Raw genomic sequence first — 21,893 nt, forward strand, 5'->3', positions numbered from 1 at the left:
CTGACTCTTCTCACTCTGCCCATCACCTGTTCCAGCTGCTCCCATCAGGCAACAGGTTCAGGTCCATTAAAGCAACGACTTGTGGAATGACAAACAGTTTCCATCCACAAGCAATCAGACTTCTTAATGGCTCGCATACACAACTCTTCCTGGCTTTAAATTACATAAAATTAATTTGTATTTACTATTTTAATTTTACTATTTATTTATCATTTATTAGTTATTATTAATTGTTGTTGGAGAGCCTGTACTGTCTTGTTCTTGTGACAATGACAATAAAGGCAAATGATCCTGGCGGGTGTATCGATGCATCCACTTGCAGTTAATCCATAATAAATTATTCACTTTTTTTTTAATCCACTGGCACCAAAGGAAATTCGAGCAATCATGAAGTTAAGAGGATTTACCAACTGCGAAATACGAATATCTCAAAGATTCTGTCTGACCCTTCCAGTATATATCGCTGTATTTCCGTTTCAGGGAACAACAAGCATACTGGTATTGCAATGTTATTACCACGATGCATGGTTAAAAGACGCTCTTTTGCATCTTTCTTCGATCTCCTGTTTGTGTAACACACAGACAAACTCAAATTCACGCTACTGCTTCATAACAGGATTTAGCCCAAGAAATATACACACTTAACACTGACACATTTCTCGTGTAAGGATAAAAGAGCAAAATCGATAAACTGTGCTTTATGTCTTAACCCAAACCACCCCTGAGACCTTCACGTTACGCACGACGCGCGTCATACATTAAGTAGAGTCCAAGTGGGCTGAGAAAGGCGCTGAACTCCCCTTCTCCCCCCTTCTCCCTCCTTCCCCAGAATCCTTTGAGCCAAATACTCATCCACTCTCTCAGCGTGCCTGTCAACGTGCGATCTCCTCTCCTGCCCGGGACAAAGCCGCACACAGCTGCTTTCTTTCCACAGTGTTCGAGGGTGCACGATCCGGAGCGGACCTCGGGTGTCTTGCTGCTGGAATAAATAACCTGTGAAGGACTTCTTATACAGACTGAGAATATTCAGTTTGTTACTTCTTGTTGTGACCACTTAGGCGGTGATCACAAGTGTTATTTCGTAGAAAACAAAAACTTGAAATTCCTTAACGTCCCTACCGAAGAGAGAGAGAAAAAAACGGGTTTAATGTGTTTTATGTGCTTACGGTCAACAGTGAGGTAGACTGACTCGGGCACATTTCACAGAGTGTCGGCGTACGATTTATCCAATGGATGCGGCTGCCGGGGTCGATGTCTGAGCCCTGCAGGATCAGCCTGTCATAGGGCATCATGATTTCTTTGGTTCTTCACAAGTGGATGAGGAATATCTCTCCTAAGATGCTGCTGTTGGTGGTGGTGATGCCGGTATTGTGGTTTTTACCTCTGGCTGGAGCGGCTCCTTCTCTGAGTACCGAGCAGCTGGACATGGGGGTGGTAAGTTTTCCATCTTTTTACACGGGGATAGGAAGTTTGCTACATTAACGTTTTTAGACATGCATGGGGAGTGGAAAGTTTTCAGACCTCCCGTGGGCATACCAACTCTCGGAAATGAGCAGTTTACCCTACTTTTGCATGTAGGAATGCCATCCTTTCCATTTGATCGAAACTGTAACACCTCGAAGCGGTCCAGTGTCCCTAGGGTAGCCTGGCGTTGCAGACTGGGTGTAATGGAGAAAAATAGGAGACTGTTGCCAAAGCAGGAATCAGAGTCCCTGTAATGGTATTCAATAAATAAATGTAAATGTATTTGCCTTGGCGGCATATCGACCTCCTCCACAGCATGCTGACAAAGTATATCCTCCACTGATGAATGGCAAGCGGGGCTCCCTTCCAGCGCGATGACAACCTCAGCCATAGGACATTATTTCCTTTCCTCAGTAATGCCTCTAAAAGACTACTTCAGTATATTTTCCTCATGCTGAGTTTGATCAGCATGAGGGAAAAAAAGTGCAAACCTATTACTGGCGTGAGCTGCTAGTTTAATAGTTTTCATTAGTTTACTGTGGCGATAAATGGAATTAAAGTGTGGAACAAGTCCATAATTGTAATGTGAATTTTACTATTTACACTCTGTTTTATGAATAAGCCATGGTACAGTCAAAAAAAAAATCACTCCATTCTTCTCAGTGAACTGTATTCAGCAAATTAAAGCTATTGTATAATATTTTCATCAGCAGCTTGGGCTCACAATACTTCCACTTTATATTTGGAGTTTAATGAGCTGCGGACTTGCAAATTAAACAAGTATCTGTTAATTAGGAACTCTTGAGACACTCTAATTAAGTGTATACATTAATGGCTATATTACAGATCAACTTAACTGTCTCATTAGGTTTTACTATTTCTTGTTATCTCCACATTGTTTTGCCTAATATAAAATCATAATCAGTCTCCCCATAGAGATTCATCCCTCCGAGCTTTGATGGATTCATATTGTATTGCTGTTCATTCAGCTTGTGTCTCCCTGCATTCGTCTCTGCCAGCTGCTTGTTTGTCTTTTTTTGTCGCTGTTGGTGGTTGTGATGGAGAAGATTGCACATTAAGTCTGTTATCAAAGAACTTTCAGGGTTGGTTTTCAAGCTCGACCAGTTCCACATATTACCTGGTGGATGTTTTGGAGACAACATTTTGTTTCCTTGGTCTTCAATACTCAGACCTACAGACATGTTTTGACCTTCAGTTTCTCAGGTTTGAAGAATACAGTGGGTTAATTGCAAATGTTTGGTCGCCATACCTTAAAGCCATCTTGATACTCAACAAATACTTGGTCTCTTATGTAGCCAGGAGAAACAGAACAATGTGTCCTTGACTTAAGTAGTTTTTCTTACCACTAAACCATCCTGGTTTGAGTTGGGGAGGACTGGTTGGGTTTAATATTTGCTACTTAAAGCACTATCCTCATCAGTCATGTGTTTACATTGGCTCTCCTCAGGTTTGTGTTAGCTGCTTCACTACGAGTGGCTTTAGATGGGTTTGACTATAATGTTTACGTAATTTTTAGCCTATAAATAGTAGTAGGGGTAATGTCTAAGCATCACTGACAGGAGTGGTTAGACACATTGTTTTCATTGCTGATTAATGGAGTAATTTCTGCAACGAAACAGTTAGTTATGTCTAAAAGTCTAGAGAAAATAATGAAGAAATACTTGTCACAGTGTCTCAGAACCCAAGGTGACATCCACACATTTCTTGATTTTTCTAATCAACATTCCAGAACCTCAAAGTCTCCAATTTGTAATTTGATGAAGCAGAATAAATACACAAATTAACACACTGGAGAAGTTTTGCTTGAAAGCTGGGCCTTTATCGACGCTCTGACACCATGTCATTCCCTATCGTAACGTTAGCGCCATAGACTCAACAGTTTCAGCATATAGCATGTGTGCAATACCAGGATTTTTTTCTCAGTATGTGAAAGCAGCTTCAGGATGGTCATGGGTAGGCAGATGGACAGATGAGCACCGTTCTCCCCTGTGATTGGTTGATTAACTTTTAAATAAGACTTCTCCTGCATTGATGAAATCACCCTGAGCTGCTGAAAAACAGGTGGATAATTAGTTGTTGAGGGTCTGAGTAGCTTCTCCCCGGCTCAGCCCAGTGGTTTTCATAAGTGCTATACATTTGGGACTCGGTCCACAAAAACAACCATCTACCCACAGAAGCGTGTCCTGATCCCCAGCTCTACTGCTCCACAGTCCCATTACACTTCAGAGCTATTTCTTGGCTTTTAGTCGTGCTGAATGTAGCGCTGAATGTATCCATCTCTCTTTGTAACCACTGTACACAGTGACCATAATTAACTGCACCACAAACTTAAGCACAGCTCTGAGGCATGCAGTTTTCAGCTTTGCTGTTATCTAGTCCAGTACATCACTGCAGAGCACCAATTTGCAATTTCAGCATAAGAGGGAACTACTACACAACAGCTATAATGGTCCCTGCACTATGTTTTCCACTCATAATGTCATTTTAATCCTGATGGCTGCTTTCTACTCCAGTACTGAATGTCTGACTTCCTCTGGGAACTGTTCATCTCTAATATTGTACTTGCTATTGCAGCTGTCTTAAGCTAGGTGTGGTGAGCGTAAAAGTTGTTGATAAAAGCACCTTAAGTACACTTTAATGCTGTAAAAGTGTGGAAAAAGTGACTTTCCTGCATTTAATCTTTTAATGCTGAAAATGTTAACTTATTTATTTTTTCATGTCTTTAAGCAATAAAACCAAATAAGTGTGTGGTATATGCCTGATGGGATAACCATTCCTTACCAGACTGCCTCTAACTCTCATTTTGCTTCATAATTCCTTTAATGAGAGCACCATCTGGTCTTCTGTCCACTGAGTAAAGAAGGGAAAAAAAGGAAACCCTGGTTGACGCCACCCTCTTTACCACTGCTCCCTTTTTTCCTCTTCACTGCTAGACCTCATAATACTGAATTCTCATGCAACCGGCGTGCCCAGCCCCAACACTCCTCATTAGCTCTTTCTTTGCCTCTCATGAGTGCGCAGTTCACCAGTATTATATTCTGTCCCCTCAGTCATTCAGTCTCCTTCCTTCAATTTTCTTCTTCCAACCCAGATATAGGATGCTTTCTTTCTACCAGCACATCATGGTTCTTCTGATTACACGTAGAGGCCCAGGGAGAGAGGCAGCTCAAAGAGAAAGCTGGATGCAGAAACAGTCAAGGGAAGGAGTGATGGAAGCATTGTGCACCGAAATGACTAATCAGCTATATATTATCAAAAAAAACTAACAAAGAAGGAAAAGAAAAGACAGCAGATATCGAATGAAAAGCAGGAAAAAGTAAAATGCTACTTCATTTCTATCATGCCCGACTTTTGGATACTTTTAGCACTACCGTTCCACTTCTATCTTGACGTGTGACCCTTATGTCTGTACTACTGCGCCATGGGGATTATATCCAGGACAAGGGCATTTTTTTCTCTGATGTCAAGGGGTAGATTTCTGTGCAGCATTGTGTCATGATTAACAGAGAGCGAGAGAGAGAGCGTTCATTATGTAATATATAACACATTCCTGGCTTCTCGGGAAGAGGGAGATACTGTGGAAATGAACCAGTCCTTCAATCTGCTCCTTTCCAATCTGTCATTGCAGCTTTGCTAAGTGTAAAAGTTCTCTTGGGACTTGCAAGTTTCTGAGGAAACTGTCAGAGTTCATAATATCCTTAGAGCCCAATTCAGCAAGGATCTTAAGGGCCCTGGTGCTCTGTTGGCTGCGCTGTAGCATGCTGGTGTGGGAGTTAAGTGTGGCAGCTGCAGCACTTCTGCATAATGTTTTCAGCCAGCAAATGAATTTGTCTGTATTATTTAAGCCATGAATGTGATAGTTGGTCTTGCCTTGTTTGTTCAAACTGCTAAATCCCTTTCTAATAATGAAGTTCTGAATTTTCCTGATCTTTGGCTGGTTTCACAAAGAGTGACTCTGACAATGGCTCAAATGTAAGTAATCAGATATCAGTGGAATAATTTGCAACACATTTTGGGAAAATTAAGACACAGCTGGTCATGCAACCACATCAAAACACTTATTAAGTGTGCCTATGCGAAGGCACACTTATTACTATTGCTCGGATTTATTATTATTATTATTCTTTTTCCGCCTGAAATTTTGGACCGTAACTCATCCCACAGTTTTGACACAAGCTTCATATATGTTATATCATTTTGTGCGGCTGGATCAGGAATGAGTTGCTATGCCTTTTGGTGTTTATTACTTCTATAGTTTTTTAAATATGAATATTTTAATGCAAGTTTTTGCCCATTGGAATGAATGGGAACGAACGAAAGTGAAACTTAACTTACTTTGTGGTGTGTTTGCTCACTCACTTAATTTGTGGTGTGTTGGCTCACTCTAGTGGTATGTCCCCGTATTTGGATTACCATAATGACGACAATATCAACGGCGCGCACAGCGTCGGTGCTTTCAGGAACCATTGGAATTCTTAAGGTTGCACGAAGCATTGAATAGTTACGGTAACGGCAAGGGTGTATGCTTGGTGGAAAACTGCATATCCCACAATTCAAAGCACGCCTCTACCAGTCAAACAATGGCGGCTGCCACTTGGTTTAATATATTCCTCTTATTTGTGTTTCTAGGTCACAAAGTAAACTTTTAAGATATTTTCAGGTGAGAATGTGGGTGTGTAAACGTCAAATATCTGCTCGTTTTGTCAAAACATCCCATATTGGCAACAGATTTTTCACGATGTTGCGCCGCTTCACTCAAAAGCACCCAGGCTTGGCTTTCAGTGAGGCGTCTCTAACTCCTTTCATCCCCGATAGCTCCGCAAACAGTCTTTGTCTTAGCTGGACTTATTTTTCGTTTATATGGGCCGATGATGCTGGTCGATGAGGAAAAACTAACTGAGTTGTTTGGTGGTGGCTAACGCGGAGCTAGCTAGCCACCGGTATGTGTCTCTTTCCCCTCATATGTGGGGAAAGAAACATGCGAGGCGGCCGCCGATCGACCGGTTTTCAGGTGAGAATGTAGGTGTGTAAACGTCAAATATCTGCTCGTTTTGTCAAAACATCCCATATTAGCAACAGATTTCTCACGATGTTGCTGCTAGCCGGCTAGCTAGCTCGGCTTCGCTCAAAAGCACCCAGGCTTGGCTTTCAGTGAGGCGTCTCTAACTCCTTTCACCCCCGATCGCTCCGCAAACAGTCTTTGTATTAGCTGGACTTATTTTTCGTTTATATGGGCCGATGATGCTGGTCGATGTGGAAAAAATAACTGAGTTGTTCATATACCGGTGGCTAGCTAGCTCCGCGTTAGCCACCGGTATATGTCTCTTCCCCTCGTATGCGGGGAAAGAAACACCGATCGACCGGTGGTGGCTAACGCGGAGCTCAATCGTGGATAAGGGGAACCCAATGCAGGAGAAGCAGGTAATTTCAGGTAAGACGTTATTAACTGCACTCTATTTGGGTCAGATATAAACCGAGTTTAGGTGTAGTTTATTTTCGTTGTGCTGACAGTTACAATAACTGTACTGCGTGCTAGCTAGCACCACGGAGTTTCTATACAGCTGTGCGCGCTAAGTTACTGATGTTGAACTTTATGACAGCCTCCCCTATTTTCAGGCGATAATGTAGGGGTGTAAACTTAAAATATCTGCTCGTTTTATCAAGAAGTCCCATATTTTATCAAGAAGTCCCATATCTCTCACGATGTTACTGCTAGCGCCGCATGGCAGCTAGTCGGCTAGCTGGCTAGGGCGGCTTGGCTGCCACCCAGGCCGGGCTGACTGATACCCAGGCCGGCTCACGCTCTCGTTTCACCGCCGCATGGCAGCTAGCTGGCTAGCGCGGCTTGGCTGCCACCCAGGTCGGGCTGGCTGACACCCAGGCTGGGCTGGCTGACACCCAGGCCCGCTCACGCTCTCGTGTCACCCCTAGTCTTTCGTGATGACTCTTGGTTGACTGCTGGACTTATTTTTCATTTATATGGGCTGGTGATTCGGTATGAGTGTCCGGTGAACTGAATGTCAGGTAAGACGTTATGTATATTTAAGGTAGTGACTGGAATAAGTCACAAGGTGTCGCTGTTGAGCTGCATATATGTTGTAAATTTTAGCAATTTTGACCATTTGTCCTCTGCAGGACACCGTAGTTCAGATTTCTCGTTCGCGTGGGCGCCATCTTGGTTCAGTGTTTACTGTGATGCGCAAAGGTAAGCACTGTCAGTGGCGAACTGCATTGGTTTTGTTTAAAAATAAGTGTTCCACTGTGTAAAATAGCGGTTTGTCATTTAAGCCGAGCATATATTTTGTTTATTGAGAGGTTCATGTATTGTCTGATGAGAGTATGAGACAAAGATATACTTTTCTTTCTTACTCTCATATAAAATATTTAGCTTTTATTAAATAGTTATCTGAATCTTACAACCAAAGTTTGTATATACACAAGATTGGCTGTAGACCATTGTTAATCATTCAGAACACTGTGTAAAAATAACAAAAAACAAAAAGTGAATGAAAAGTGCATAAATATTTATTTTACGTGTTTGATGTGTGTGGCAGGGCGTGGTCTGCAGTGCCGCTGCAGGGGAGGTGGACCCACCTCAGTGATATCTGCAATCACGCCTCTCAGGTGTAAAGTCTGTGCTCTCTCTGCTTTTTTTTTTTTTTTTTTTTTTGTATGTGTCGGGCTGTGAGATGAAAAGCTACAGCCGGCTGTGTGGGTACAGCAACTATGTGTGAAAAGTGGTCCATAACGTAATGCTTCAAAGTGTGTTCATGCAAACATTGTCGGGTCTGCTTATGAACCTCTGCGCACAGCGTCTACAAATTGGGGCTGTACGAAGTCACCTCATCTTTACACAAAACTGTAAGCTGTCATCTGTGAGGCGCGAGCGGTGTTTGGTTTTACCATAGTTCATGGTGGAGAATGGCTGCTCTGCTGAGTTTTGCTCTCTGTAGCCGTTTGAATGGCAAACTATACTGATTAGCGGCGGCATAGGCACACTTAAAATTTCTTCAGAAATTTTCGCTTTCTAGTCTTTATTTACTCCAGCAGAAAATGGAAGCGAGTCCATAAAACCAGTGCTCATTTCTGTGTAACTCTCTGAGTTAAATTATGACTACCTAACTATACTGGCGAGTCTAAAATATCCTAGTAAAACAAGCCTCTAGTGCTCTGGGATGTGTTTTTGTGGGTTGCATGTGCATTTCAGATTTATATGCACCAAAACAAATTCACTCTTTTTCTGCCGTCTGACTTTATGTAACAGTAAAATGATTGAACTGGTTGGTGGCACAAGCACTCCAGGCTGGATCTTATCAGTTTATCTGCTTTTTATTTCAGCAGAAAAGGGTGGATATCTTAGTCTCAACACAGTAGTTCTCTCCCATCTATTTTTGTTTAGTTTTACAGTAGTGATGGATTTAATATTGTGGGCAAGTGAGTGATGTTTTCCACAACAGAGCTGCACGCGATTGGTTTGAACTGACTTCATTACTTGTGCAGGCACTCTCCAGGGCTCCCCATATAGAAAACCTCAAATCAACTCCATGTGGACAGTTCTATTTTAACTTCGGGGGCCTCGCCTTCCCTCTTGTCTTTGACCGGATCAAGGTTTTGGTTGCTGTTGCTATTCAAAGGGCCGACTACATCTTGTAATTACAGTGGTTTCTGGTGTTATGCTGGCTCACATGCTAAAACCTAAAATAATCCATAGCCATGCCAACTGAACTGCCAATAGACGGCTTTACTAGCACGATCAAGAAAACCCAAAAGGAACAACAAAGCTTCTCTGAAATTGCTTGCAGAAATTGGCAGAATTATAATAAATGTGGTTATGTCTGTATGTGAATGCCACTTTCTTCTTGTTTGTGTGTTTCTGTTTTATAAAATGTGTATAGATCGGTGTGTGTGTGTGTATGTGTTGATCAGTGCCACACTAGTGATCTCATTATTTGTCGTTACAAAGCAGTTGTCATTTCTGAACAAGTGAAATAGATGGTTGAAATAAAGAAAAGGTGAGGGACTGGATGAGGACAAATGTTTGTCATCTTTGCAGTCAACTTCAAGACCGCTATGGGTTCATGATCCTATTCGTCTGAATGTCCAAATAAAATGAGGAGAATTACAGGAGCAGGAAGAAGACCAAGAGAGATTGAGTGGGTGGCAGAGATAAGCTGCGTCTCCATCCAAATATCACTGGCAATTAGACCTACTTTCTCTAGTCCACTGTTGATACTCAAACTCCTATCAAGTGAATATAATGAGCCAGTAACAATCTGCAGAATTTTAAGAGGCACTCGTGATCCTGTAAATTGCAGTTTATTTGACTGTTTGAATCGCATTCTGAAGTGGGCTTAATTTTGCATTTGGGTTTATGGTAAGAACAGAGCTTTGCTGTTTCGGACTCAAGTTTAAAAATAGAGTCAAACACAGCGATATGGACACACTTGCACGTGTGTGCATGCTCTGTGTGTATTTTTGAATGAGCATGCTTAATGTAGACATGCCAGTTGCCAACATTCCTCAGCTAAAGCTAAACAGACATCACTGCAAGGATCACTATAGAAACATGCGGCAGCTCTTTCATGGCTTTATGAATTGTGTACCAGGGCAGTCCATATATACATCCTTACATACATAGTCACTCCTTTATCTCTGAACTTATTAAGGCCCCCTCCTATCTTAAAGACGCCATAGTACCTTATTGTCCTAATAGAGCACTTCACTCTCAGACTGCACTTACTTGTGGTTCCTAGAGTTTGTAAAAGGCGAATGGGAGGCAGAGCCATCAGCTATCAGGCTCCTCTCCTGTGAAACCAGCTACCAGTTTGGATTCAGGAGACAGACACCCTCTCTACTTTCAAGCTTAGGCTTAAAGATGTTCCTTTTTGATCAAGCTTAAATGTAGGACTGAGTCAGGTGACTATGAACCATCCCTTTTAACTGCTACAATAGGCATAAGGCCATTACACACCAAGCAAGTTGCAGAAAAGTGACATGAAACTCGGAATTTTTCAGACACAAAATTGTTGTGAAACTTATATACATACTAACAGTTTGGTAACTGTTGGGGTGTCTTTCTAATACTGTAGAGTCTTTACTGTACACACTGCCTTGAAGCAACTGTTGTTCTGAATTAGTGTTATTTAAATAAAACTGAATTGAATTGAACTTTAAAATGGAATTACATAGATGAATTTGCATACTACCTGCTCATAGAGCAAACATATTGATGCAATGCCACTCTATTATACAGTTCCTAGCTCATGTAAAGTGGATTTGTTTGACAATTTTCCATACCATTAAAGGTCACAGAGATTAACAATGGTGTACATGTGACACTGATGGCTGATTATTTGAATGACAGGCAATTACATATCACCGTATGACCTTTCTGTTATAGTTTGAGATTTCCCAAAGTTGATGCAAGCAAAAGGAACAAAAACAAAGGCTGCTTTCAGATTTTTAACTTAACATGTTTACATCACTCGGCTGCACAGATGAGGAAGTGTTTTTCTCTAAACATCCATCAACTGGATGTGTGCAATGCATAGAGACAGATAATTGCTAAAAAGTGCCATGTGACACAGATCAAATACTCGAATTTCACCTAGCATCTGGAGCATAAACTGGAGTAAGGCCATGAGAGGACATGTTTATTGAGTGAGATTCCATTTGAAATACTCCAAAAGGCTACAGCATCACAGACGCTGTCCCGTCAATCAAAGCAGCCGCACCTTCCATCTTTAAGCTCGAACAAAATGAACACAAGTGAGTTGTTTAAAAAAAAAAAATCCAATGACCAAACAGTTTTTTAAAAGTGGGAAACTATCCAAAATCTTGTCTTGTACCAGGCTGTAAACATGCATTTTAACACTGTTGATTTGGGGCTTACTTTTACAGTCAGCCTCAGTGGGCTGCAGTTTTGGCACTTCCATGTTGGCTTCCTCGTGTAGAGTCTGCAGCAATATTAAGGTGGATATTGCATGTCAAAGTTAAATCAAGAGGAATGCCGGGATCCAAGATTTCCCAGCAGAACATTTGTTTGTAATATGATTCGTGCTGTACACTCAACCTTCCAGTGGGTTTCTAGTGTTGTGGATAATTGGTGTATAGGTTAACCCATAGAAACAAACAAGTCAAAGTCTAATTCTGTCAGGTCTGTTATGTATTTGTGTGTAACCTTCTTTTATCCCCACTATCAAGGGACACTGGCTAAGCTTTATTCAGTCCATGTGTCTGTTGGGCTTTCTCTCATTGCCATGCCACATTAGCACCCACAGAGAGAAGAACTTCAAAGAAGGTTTGGGGGCTTTTTACCCTCAATGGAGACACTTAAACTTATGCTTATTAAATTAGGCTCCAGTTGTAGGGGGGCTGTTTTAATTGGCTCCATCAGTTTGTTTATCTTTAATCTCTTGCTGACATTTTAAGTCCTCTTTCTACTTGGCATCCCCGTTTTACCATCTCCCACTACCCCATTCAGTCACAAAGGTTATCTACCCTTCTGTTACTGATGCATGTCCATATTAGGGGAAAAAAACATGAGAAGTGGACTTCTAACAGTGAAACTGTAATAGATTTGTTTTCGGAAGTGAGGAGAAAGACACATATTACACTAAATGTTTTGGGTACTGAGTAGATTTTCCTCTTTAACTCTGCTGGATTTTTCATTGACTTTGGCATCACTCAGTACATACCGTCTGTCTTCTGCCATAAAGTGAAGGTTAATTTGTACTGTAATTTTTAGGCCTGCCATTAATACCCTTTGTACTGAAATTTGCTCATTTTGGGAAAAAAGAATGCAGAGACTTGTGTTTAAGCAGGTGCATCTTTCTGGCCTCTCAGAAATGAGGTACAAGTTGCACAAATTAAGCACATTTTTCTCATAGTAAACAAGATTTTGTGACAAGCCGGTGGCTGTCTCAGCAAGGAGGTTTACACACACTCTCTGACAAAAAGCATTCTTCAAAATGCAAAAAAACTGCAAGCCATTGTGGGCATCATTCCAAACAGTGTGTAGGTGTCCCTTTTATAATTTATCATATGAAACTAAAGCATTTCCCACAGAATTTGTTTCTGTTTGTTGCAGTAATGAGGGTGGATATGCATTCATGCAAGCACATGTATGGAGGCAGACCCCATACCTTCTTATAGAAATAATTAAGTAGCACCTTATATTGTGACTTTGTCAGTAAATTATAAAGCAATAATTAGCATTCTCTCCAGTGTGTACATGGACACCAACTCGATCAAATAAAACATTAAGCAATATAATCAGAGTTTCCCTGACCCTGCAGACTCACTAAACTTCACAGTCTTGGACTGCAGTTGATGACAGTAGTCGTTGTTCTGCTTTGCTGCCTCGGTGAGGTTGACATTTTGGCACGTGAACTAATATCCATGTGCTGCAGGTTCTTTTTAGAGAGGCACTCAAGCAAAAGTAGATCTCCGGAGCAAAAGTATGGTCAGTTGTAAATAGCTGCAGTGGAAGTTAGAGTCCATCTGATGCCTTACAAGTTTCTTTTTGCATAAGGAACTGAATGATATCAGGGACTGCAACCACAGGAACCTGGCCAGCAAGCCTGCCAGAAGATAAGATGCCATGATGGGAAATATGGGGAAATAAAGGCGTTATTTGCTAGGAAATAAATCACAGATCTTGATCTTTTGGGCTTAAAATAAGTCAAAAAACATGCAAGTTAATATACTGTCATAGTACTGGGTCTGTAACTCAATGTTTTGTGTATCTTCGTTTTATTCTTTGATTGTTGTATGTTCTCAGTGTTTCCTGTTTTATTTTAAAATAGTCTGTTGTGTCTTTATCATTGTGTTTAGATTCACTTCTCCTGTAATGTCCTTAGGTTCATTTGTGTCAGCTGTTTCCTCATGTGTTTCCACTCCCCCTGATAGTGTGTATTTAGTCTGTGTTTCCGTTCACTCATTGTCAGGTTGTCTGTTATTCCACACCATAGGCATCATAGGTTTCACAGTTTCATAGGCGTTCATAGTCTGCTCCCAGTGTAGTTTTGTCGTTTTCTGTTTTTCCCCTTAGCATTCTTCTTGTTTGCCTTCATTTAGCCCTAATAAAGATTCGCTTTTGTTTTGCAAACCAGCTCCGTCTCCTGCAGTGTCTACTCTTGGGTCCGTTTAAAAAATACATCGACGCACCACGCCGTGACATGTACCTAAGCACCCATCTCAAGTAAACTCTGTATAGTAAACACAGATTTTGTGTTTTCTCAACCCATTAATGCATTTTCCATTCCATGACTCCTGGGTTGACCATGTTCCATTATTAGTAGTCAGAAAAGCAAGGAAAACAGGATTTGTTTTGCTCACTCAGTCAACCCATTCATCAATCATTAACAATACATCACATTGCAGTTGTTCTTTTTTTGGCCCTGAAAAACATTGGCATTTCCAACTTCCATCTTCAAATGGAATGCTGTATATATCCCAGTTGCCATAGTGTGACAGGTTGACTACAGCCTGGACAGGTTGCCAGTCTATTGCACTGCTAACATAGATAGATGAACAGCCATTCATGCTTGCATTCAATTTAGACTCACCGGTTAGCTTAACATACACGTCTTTGGATCGTGGGAGGAAGCTGGAGTAGCTGGAAAAAACCCACGCAGACACAGAGAGAACATGCAAACTCCTCAGAGAGACCCGAGCCCACCAGTGGATTTGAACCAGACGTCAGTGCAAGACTGTGCTGCCTTTTATCTAATTCTGCTTATAATTTACACATAGATTTGTGTTTACATATGCTTGATTATTGTCTAACTAACCCAACATACTGCAGTTCATATAAATGTATCACACTAGTCTTTTGTCCATCCAATCACCTGTATTTTCTTCTTCATGAATACAGATTCAGAAGGGTGAAAATATATCACATTTTGGGTCCAATTTCGTTTAAGTCTTTTCTCATCTATACTGTCTGCTTTTTTTATGTTCTGTATTACTTTTTCTGTGACTTTGTTGACTCATTCTGTGCCTCTTAATGTCTTTCCTCTTGTGTATTCTCCACTGTTGTCTCCATACCTCTTTCTCTAGACAACTCTTGTCTCTGCACCCTTCTTGTTTCTTCCTCCAGGAACAGACAGTGGTTCAGTCTCATCTTTTTGTATAGTGAGCTGTCCTTAAGCCAGGGATTAAATGATTCATTTACAGTCACATTTTAATCCTTGTTGCCATGCTCTCACACATACAAACATGCAAATTAGGACAGATTTTCCTCCCAAGTGTCTGGGAAAATGACATTCACACCTCCAACTGAATGGAAACTTGGTGTCAGAATAAGCTCATCCATCAGAATGTACCACATTCTTTCAACTAGTCAGACTTGTATCCCATTATATGCACATTGTGTATTCACCAGAGCAAAAATACTTCCTGAAGTGAAGTGATTGAGTGTTTCAGCAGGGTAGCGGGTGTGCCATCTGCTTGCAAAATAGTGTGTAGCTGTGGAATCTTACATTGAATGCCATCCTTGCCTCCATTTTCAGTCTTTTCTGTTCACTGCATACAATTTTTGCAATCCAGTTCAATTATAAACCATTTTAACTGAAAACAAAGTGGAGCAGTATTCTTCAAATTTTTTGTGCCTTCTTGTGCTAATGTCAAGAAATATGCCAGTTAATTTTGATTTTGGACTTGGTATTTGTGTTTCTAAGAGGAAACTTGCTTTTTAAAAATAAAAATAAAATTAAATGAATGGCTTGTCTTTAGCCATTTAGTCAAGAGTCCAAATCATTCAAGCTCAAGTTTGACATTTGGCAGCAGCGTCCAGGCTATGATCAGAGCTGTAACCCTCTGACTCTGGATTCTTCTTTACTCTTTTTTCCTTGCAGGAAAGATATTCTGTAGCAAAAATGGATCTTGTTAAAAAGAGGTCAGTGCTAGAATTACAATAAATAAAAAAGGACAATTTATTCCTAAGTATTTGTACTTACTAATCTGTTTTTAATATTTGTTCTTTAGCATCCACTTACGAAAGGGTTTAAGAGCTTATATATACTGTAATCTTTTTGACGCCTACTTCCTATAGAGCTTTTGTCACATCTCTTCTTAGCAGAGGTGGTGCTATGTGCCAGATCCATTGTGGCTCCCTTGGAGAAATTACATAGTATATGGATAAATAGTGCTAAATATATCAAGTGGGCCAGATAATTTGAGGTATACAAAGAAAGTCATGGCGTGGATGTAGGTCCATTCAGTATATAAGCCTCATTGTTTTTGGTTCTTGTGATCTTCACTGAATAATGCTCAGCTTTTTAAAAGAGGCGAGTGGTCTAAGCTGGACTTTAATTTAATGCTACCACATATCTCGCTCCTTTTACTTCTGCAACAAGATATTGAATGCTTTTCATTACAGCTAAAATCATCACACATACTCTTACAGAATCAAATAAAAGTAGCTAATAATGAAATTTTCACAATAGCTTTAAAGTGTTTTACGACAGTCACAACTGTCTAATTACCTAACCACTGGTCTGTGAACATCTGTCCCAGTGTTCATAAACTACTGAAATAAAGAAAGACTTTTACTGCAGTTTCCTATGGGAAACATTTAATTAGCGAGCATATATAGGAGCGGCAAAAACCTCAAAGGCTGACGTATTTGGTTTTAAATAAGGTTTAAATCAAGCTCTTTTTTTTTTCATTGAAAAAGTTGTTAGTAACTAATTTAAATTTCTTATTTTCAGTAATGTGACTTAAGTCTGTTCATTGGCTTTTAAAAAATTTGATTGTCTTTAGTAACAGAACTTTGTTTTTAAATTTACTATTATTGTTGTTGTTGTTATTTTATGATTTTTTTTAAAGTCCAGCTCTTCGCACAACACATAGGAAATTGGTGGAAAATTAAAGATGCAGCTGGAAAGAAGAAGAATGAAAGAAATAATCACAAACAGATTAGCAGTAACCGCGAATGACACAAAATAACAGCACACTTTGTTGCTAAACGTAGGCATTAAAGATATTCCACAAAATCTGCACCACCCCCTGGGCCTAAAATTCATAAAGATAAATATTAAATTAATATAAAAAAATGATAGGAGTCAAAAATAATTGAGAAACAAATAACCAGTATGAGTAACTAAAAATGAGTGTACTATTGTCATATCAATTGAGCTAAGATACAAATTTATACATTAACTTGTCAAGCAACATTATGATAAAAGCCTGAACATGCTGATAAATGGGACTTGACCTGTTTGAGTGTCACACGATCTAATGTGCTTCCTCTGATTAGTGGTGTTGTCGATATAGTAGCTTTGGCTGACAAAGGGAATTGAAGTTTCTGCCAGGAAAAAACAAAACATGTTTTGGAAGAGACTCAGTGGGAGATTTAGTAAGATTTGAAATGATGACATTTGTTTATCGTATACTACGCAGTGAGAGCTTTTGCTTGATAGCCTTTTCTCACTTTTGAAGGAGGTAACATTTAGAGGCTTTTACAAATGAACTGTTCATATATAGTTCTGTAAGGGCTTGTAATGGGCAGGCAGCCTGTCCAGTGTGTAACCCGTCTCTTTCCATATGACAAATGGGAAAGGCTCGTGCACTCCCACCTCCCCGCAAGAAGGCTTGCATCAGTGGTTAGGAAAATGAAGGCATGCATAGTTCTATACAAAAAATATTACAATCCAGAAAAATCTAATTCTTTGTTGAAATGTTTCTGTATTTTCTGTATTTACAATCAAATTAGCAACTTCAAGTATATTTAGTGTCTTGTGACAATGTATCTCTGGGATAACGGCACTGAGATCTACCCAATGTTTGAGAAACATTTATTTTTGACAAAGCACCAGGAGCACACTGGTAGAGGTGACCAGAGCAACACTTCAAACTGCTCGAGTCATGACTGACTCACTGATTCAGTTTAAGTAGGGCTGCCTCTTGTTTTAAGTGAAGCTTATCATACATAAAATTGGCCGTCCTTCTCTGCTGAGAGAAAGTCCTGTTTCCATGAAATTTTGCACTTGTGCTATTACCTATGTCAGATAAAAATTATCAGATAAATTTATCTCAGATAGATTAGTATTAGCACTACCAAACGACAAAGCAAATCTTTATTTTCTAATGGTTTAGCGATGTAAAAGTCAACCAGCCATGGACTGAAATGGGAAGATTTCCAATGTTCGTGGTCAGCTGAATGGCCTGTCAGCGTTCCACGGTGAAGCAAACAACCATGTGCACACTCATTTCCACACACTAACATGATCTTAGCAAGGAAACTCTTAGTTGTGAATGAAGACAGAAAGTTTGCCAAAGTAAACCGTGGGGTGGACCACCTGCAACAAATCTCCTTCACCTAGCTTAATGTTAAAGAAGCAGACAAAGGCAAAAGCTAAAGCTATCCAACGCTCTTATGGAATCAGAACGATGCCACCTTGAAACGAAACCGAAAAAAATATTGAAACCGAAAAAAAATATTGTAACTGAAATAAATGTACTGAAAAATCTTGTATTGAAACCGAAAAAAAATTGATAGTGAAAAACAATTAATTGAAACTGTAATTTTTTTGTTTTCGCTTACAATTTTTTTTTTTTCGGTTTCAATCCATTTTTTTTCGGTTTCAAACCATTTTTCAGTTTCACTCTGCTGGCACTGTTTTGGCGTACGGGGGCGCGCTGGGGGGCGGGGATTCCGACCCGCATGTATTTGCATATATTATAATGCTGACCAATGACTGGAGAAAACACTGACGACGCGACTGCGGTCACGGACAAACTCGTACGTGTCTGTTCGGGAATGGCAGATGCCGAGAGGTCCAGCGTTTACATTACCGACTATTTCAAAGTGACAGCCTGAGGTGTTCTTCAGTAAATTGGACTACCGGACAGGAGGACCTGAGGCCCCACCGCATTATTTTTGGTAAGTTAAATGTGTTTGTAAGCTAATCCGTAATTTAGGTCCTTAGCTAGCTACCTGAGGACCTAGCTAGCTAAAATGAGCACTCGGCTGTCGGGGAAACATGTTTTGTAAAGTTCGTTTAGCTACCCCGTGCAGGTGAATGAATTTACCCTGACTAAAGAAATCAAGAGAAACGCACCGGGCTGCTCGGTGACTAACCACGGTTACTGTACTTTTATTATGAGTATTATACTGTAAGAGCAACGGGCTGGACTCTGCTTCTGCTCCTGTGCAGAGCTGATTATTAAATATGTGCAAACAGCAGCATGTTTTCTGTCGCTTTCCACATGTGGAAGGACATTAAAGCCAACTTTTAAATTCCCCTCATTAGTCAATAGCTACGGATTAAATAGCAAAGCCCGATACTTATGTACTGAAACCAACTACTTCCGCTTGTCAGCTTTAGTTAAAATGTTACATTTTTCACCTGGTTATTTTTTTAGCTTTTTTTTTTTTTATTTTTATTTTTACGGAGTTTGTTACAAATATTCAGGTTAAAAAACTGTCCAAATTATTTTTAATGAATTATGTTCACAAAGTCACATGTTCAGTACTCTGTACAGCTTGCATCCTTTAGGACAAATAATTTGAAACATTAATATTTCTTGTTCAATACTGAGCTGATAACACCTCTGTATGTTGTGACCAGGATGCAGCAGCAGACTGAACCTCGACTGAAACCTGCTCCATCATCTCATCTTTGCAGATGTCCATTTATAAAGCATCAACAACTCAAAGGTAAACATGATATTAGAAAATGTGTTAGTAAGGCCTTTAAAACAAATAAAAAAAATAAAAAGCTGTCGGCAGAACTGTAGGACTGAACAACTTCAGATCCCGAGTGTGTGAGGACGGAGAAGGATCAGCTCTATTTCAGATTTGAGAGATAAACTTTATATTTCAGTTTGTGATGATTCTGTTCTGTTTGTGATTACAGGAGCTGTCCTCAGATTTAGACCTCAGCACCACCCAGTGACAGCAGACAGATCATCCTATATCTTCAATCTTTGTAGTAACTCCAAAATTAACTGAAGAAAACAGTACAAAGGTTAAAGTACCACATGTGCTGTCAGTGAAAGCTGCAGCTGTTTTATTGATAAATTTAAAGACAAAAAGTCAAAAGGATTAATCACCCCTGTAACTGTGTCACTATACATCAGCATTAACAGTACCTCAGTTTGGTGTTTCAGAAAACTGCTGATCTCAGACCTGCACAACTTCTGTTTTAAACACTGAATGTACTCAGCTACATGAAGAGCACATGATGTTTTCTCTGACACAATTAAATAAAACCTGATTAAAGTCAATGGTTGTTACTTATATTTGAACTAAAAACTTGTGATCTGGAATTCTTTCACTGTTTTTTGACAATAGTGTGTTATTTATCATAAAGTAATTCAGAGTCATTCATACCAGAGTAACCAGTGAGCACAACATATATTTAACTTTCTACAGGACTTAAAGCTATTACTATAGCTTATAGCTATAGCTATTACTTAACTGCACTACTGTATAGTTCTGTGTAAATAATCATTCTGTACATATAATTTTTAATCCTACAACTGTTTATAACTTGCATAGTTCACATTTCTGTATAACTGTATATCTCAGATTTCTGTATAGTTTTTCATATTTATATCCTGTTCATAGCCTGTGCATAGTTTGTACTCACTACAGCCTGTACATACTTCATACCATGTACATTGTAACATACCATAATAGACCCATTTCTGTAATATACTTACAATATATATTAGCAATAATATAGATATGTAATATATCTATATCATGGCTAAAGCACTTCTGGATGGATGCAAACTGCATTTCATTGCCCTGTACCTGTACATGTGCAATGACAACAAAGTTGAATTCTATTCTATTATATTATGTAAAAGTCCAGACCCTCTGAGGATTATCTGAGTACTTCTAACATTACACAAAGCAAAGGTCTCCATCAGTGTTCATGAAATGCTGGGTTTATCCTTCTTGTGAGGGAGCTGCTGGTGAAGATCACGAGCCCTGCTTGATCCCGGCGACGAGTTTCAGTCTTCCTGGTGTTTCTGAAATGATGCCTCTCACTGTGGGTCAACAGAACTTCTGGCACAGGACAGCTGTAATAAAAGAAATTGAAGAAGTTTTGGGGAAAAAAAATCTTGGAAATGCCCTAAATGTGAGAAGCAGATTTTGTATTTACTTTTCTTTTGCCAATCAAGATAACAAAGTATAATTTTCACCATACAATTACTAACCTTGTCATCTCCTGCACTGTCTGTTTTGGGTTCTGGGCTTGTCCTTCCCAGCACTCATGAGACTGCTTTGCTGCACTGTGGTATGAGGTGCTAACCTGTTGACAGTGTTGGGAAGGTTAATTTTAAAATGTATTCCACCAAAGATTATAGAAGTACCAACTAGATGTTAAAATCTTAATATAAATGAGTAACAGTAGGTGGACATTAGGTAAGGCTGTACTTTTTGCAGCGATCTCGTGTAGAAAACTATTCAGCGCGTATATAAAACAGGTCAGCGGCTCCGAACCGTAGTAAAGGGACCTCTGGCTAATATGTCCGGTTCGTGTCGGGCTCGTAGCTGAAAACTAGCTTTACTTTGTTGTCTGGGTCAAGTTTGCTAGCGAGAGACAGAGAGAGGCGTTGAAAGGCTGCTTATTGTTTCGGAGGAAAACACGAACACTGTGTACAGTCGAGCCTTAACAGCTTACTTACAGCTGGGCTCGTCAGGCTCTCTTCTTGGCTGCAGTGGTTATTATTATATTTACATGCTTCCAGCTCCTGTTTCTGCTCCGTGACAGCTCGTACTTTTCCTTTTTCTCCCTCCTCGCTCACAGACACATAACGGGTATGGCAGTCCATTCTCCCTGCAGCACGGAATACACTGCCCATGAGGCTACATTGTTTAGGGCGTTGCCTGTAACACTCTGCTATTGCCTTCATATTAAATAATTTTTGTATAATAATTTTTAGAGGCTCTTATTGCGTGTTTTGTTTGGGTTTCCACCGGTGTGGAATTACCAAAAATAGAGACCATAGCCTAACATATGAAACAGGAAAATACCGCCATGTAATCCATTTATTTCAACAAACTAACTGTATTCTCAATATCACCTATTGAACAGTAACTGTAACGGATACATTTACTCATATTTTGTATTTTAAATACGTAACGCCGGTGCATGTATTATGTTACTGCCCAACACTGCCTGTTGAGATCCTGAGATCCGCTCCTAGAACACCGGCCTCCAACTCCTAAAGAGACACGGGTGTCCCTAAATTTAGCAAATATTAGCTTCAGGCTAGCTTGCTACGACGAATAGGCTAATACCAGCATTTTACCACAACTTCACCAGATGTAGCTAAAAAAACTAAACTAATGTCCAACCACATCATCTGCAAAAATCAGAGATGAGATTCTGAGGCCACCAAAGCGAAAGCCCTCCGCCACTTGGCTGCACCTAGAAATCCTGTCC

At 40.0% G+C, this 21,893-nt stretch overlaps 1 protein-coding gene and 1 long non-coding RNA gene across 2 annotated transcripts in view; both read left to right on the forward strand.

Moving 5' to 3' along the window:
- Positions 1–872: 872 nt before the first annotated feature.
- LOC101469316 (matrix metalloproteinase-17) overlaps positions 873–21,893 on the forward strand; it is a 97,456-nt gene continuing 76,435 nt past the window's right edge. Inside the window, exon 1 of the mRNA XM_004538316.3 lies at positions 873–1,434. Coding sequence (XP_004538373.3) covers positions 1,291–1,434 — 144 coding nt within the window. The 5' untranslated portion in view covers positions 873–1,290. The remainder of the gene's footprint in view (positions 1,435–21,893) is intronic.
- Positions 18,243–19,994, forward strand: LOC143419700 (uncharacterized). The gene is made up of 3 exons (XR_013099713.1): positions 18,243–18,373; positions 19,062–19,150; positions 19,350–19,994. It is a non-coding gene; the product is annotated as an uncharacterized LOC143419700 (long non-coding RNA).

This window comes from Maylandia zebra, linkage group LG7 (genome assembly GCF_041146795.1).
Source record: "Maylandia zebra isolate NMK-2024a linkage group LG7, Mzebra_GT3a, whole genome shotgun sequence".
In the NCBI taxonomy this organism is placed as follows: Eukaryota; Metazoa; Chordata; class Actinopteri; order Cichliformes; family Cichlidae; genus Maylandia; species Maylandia zebra.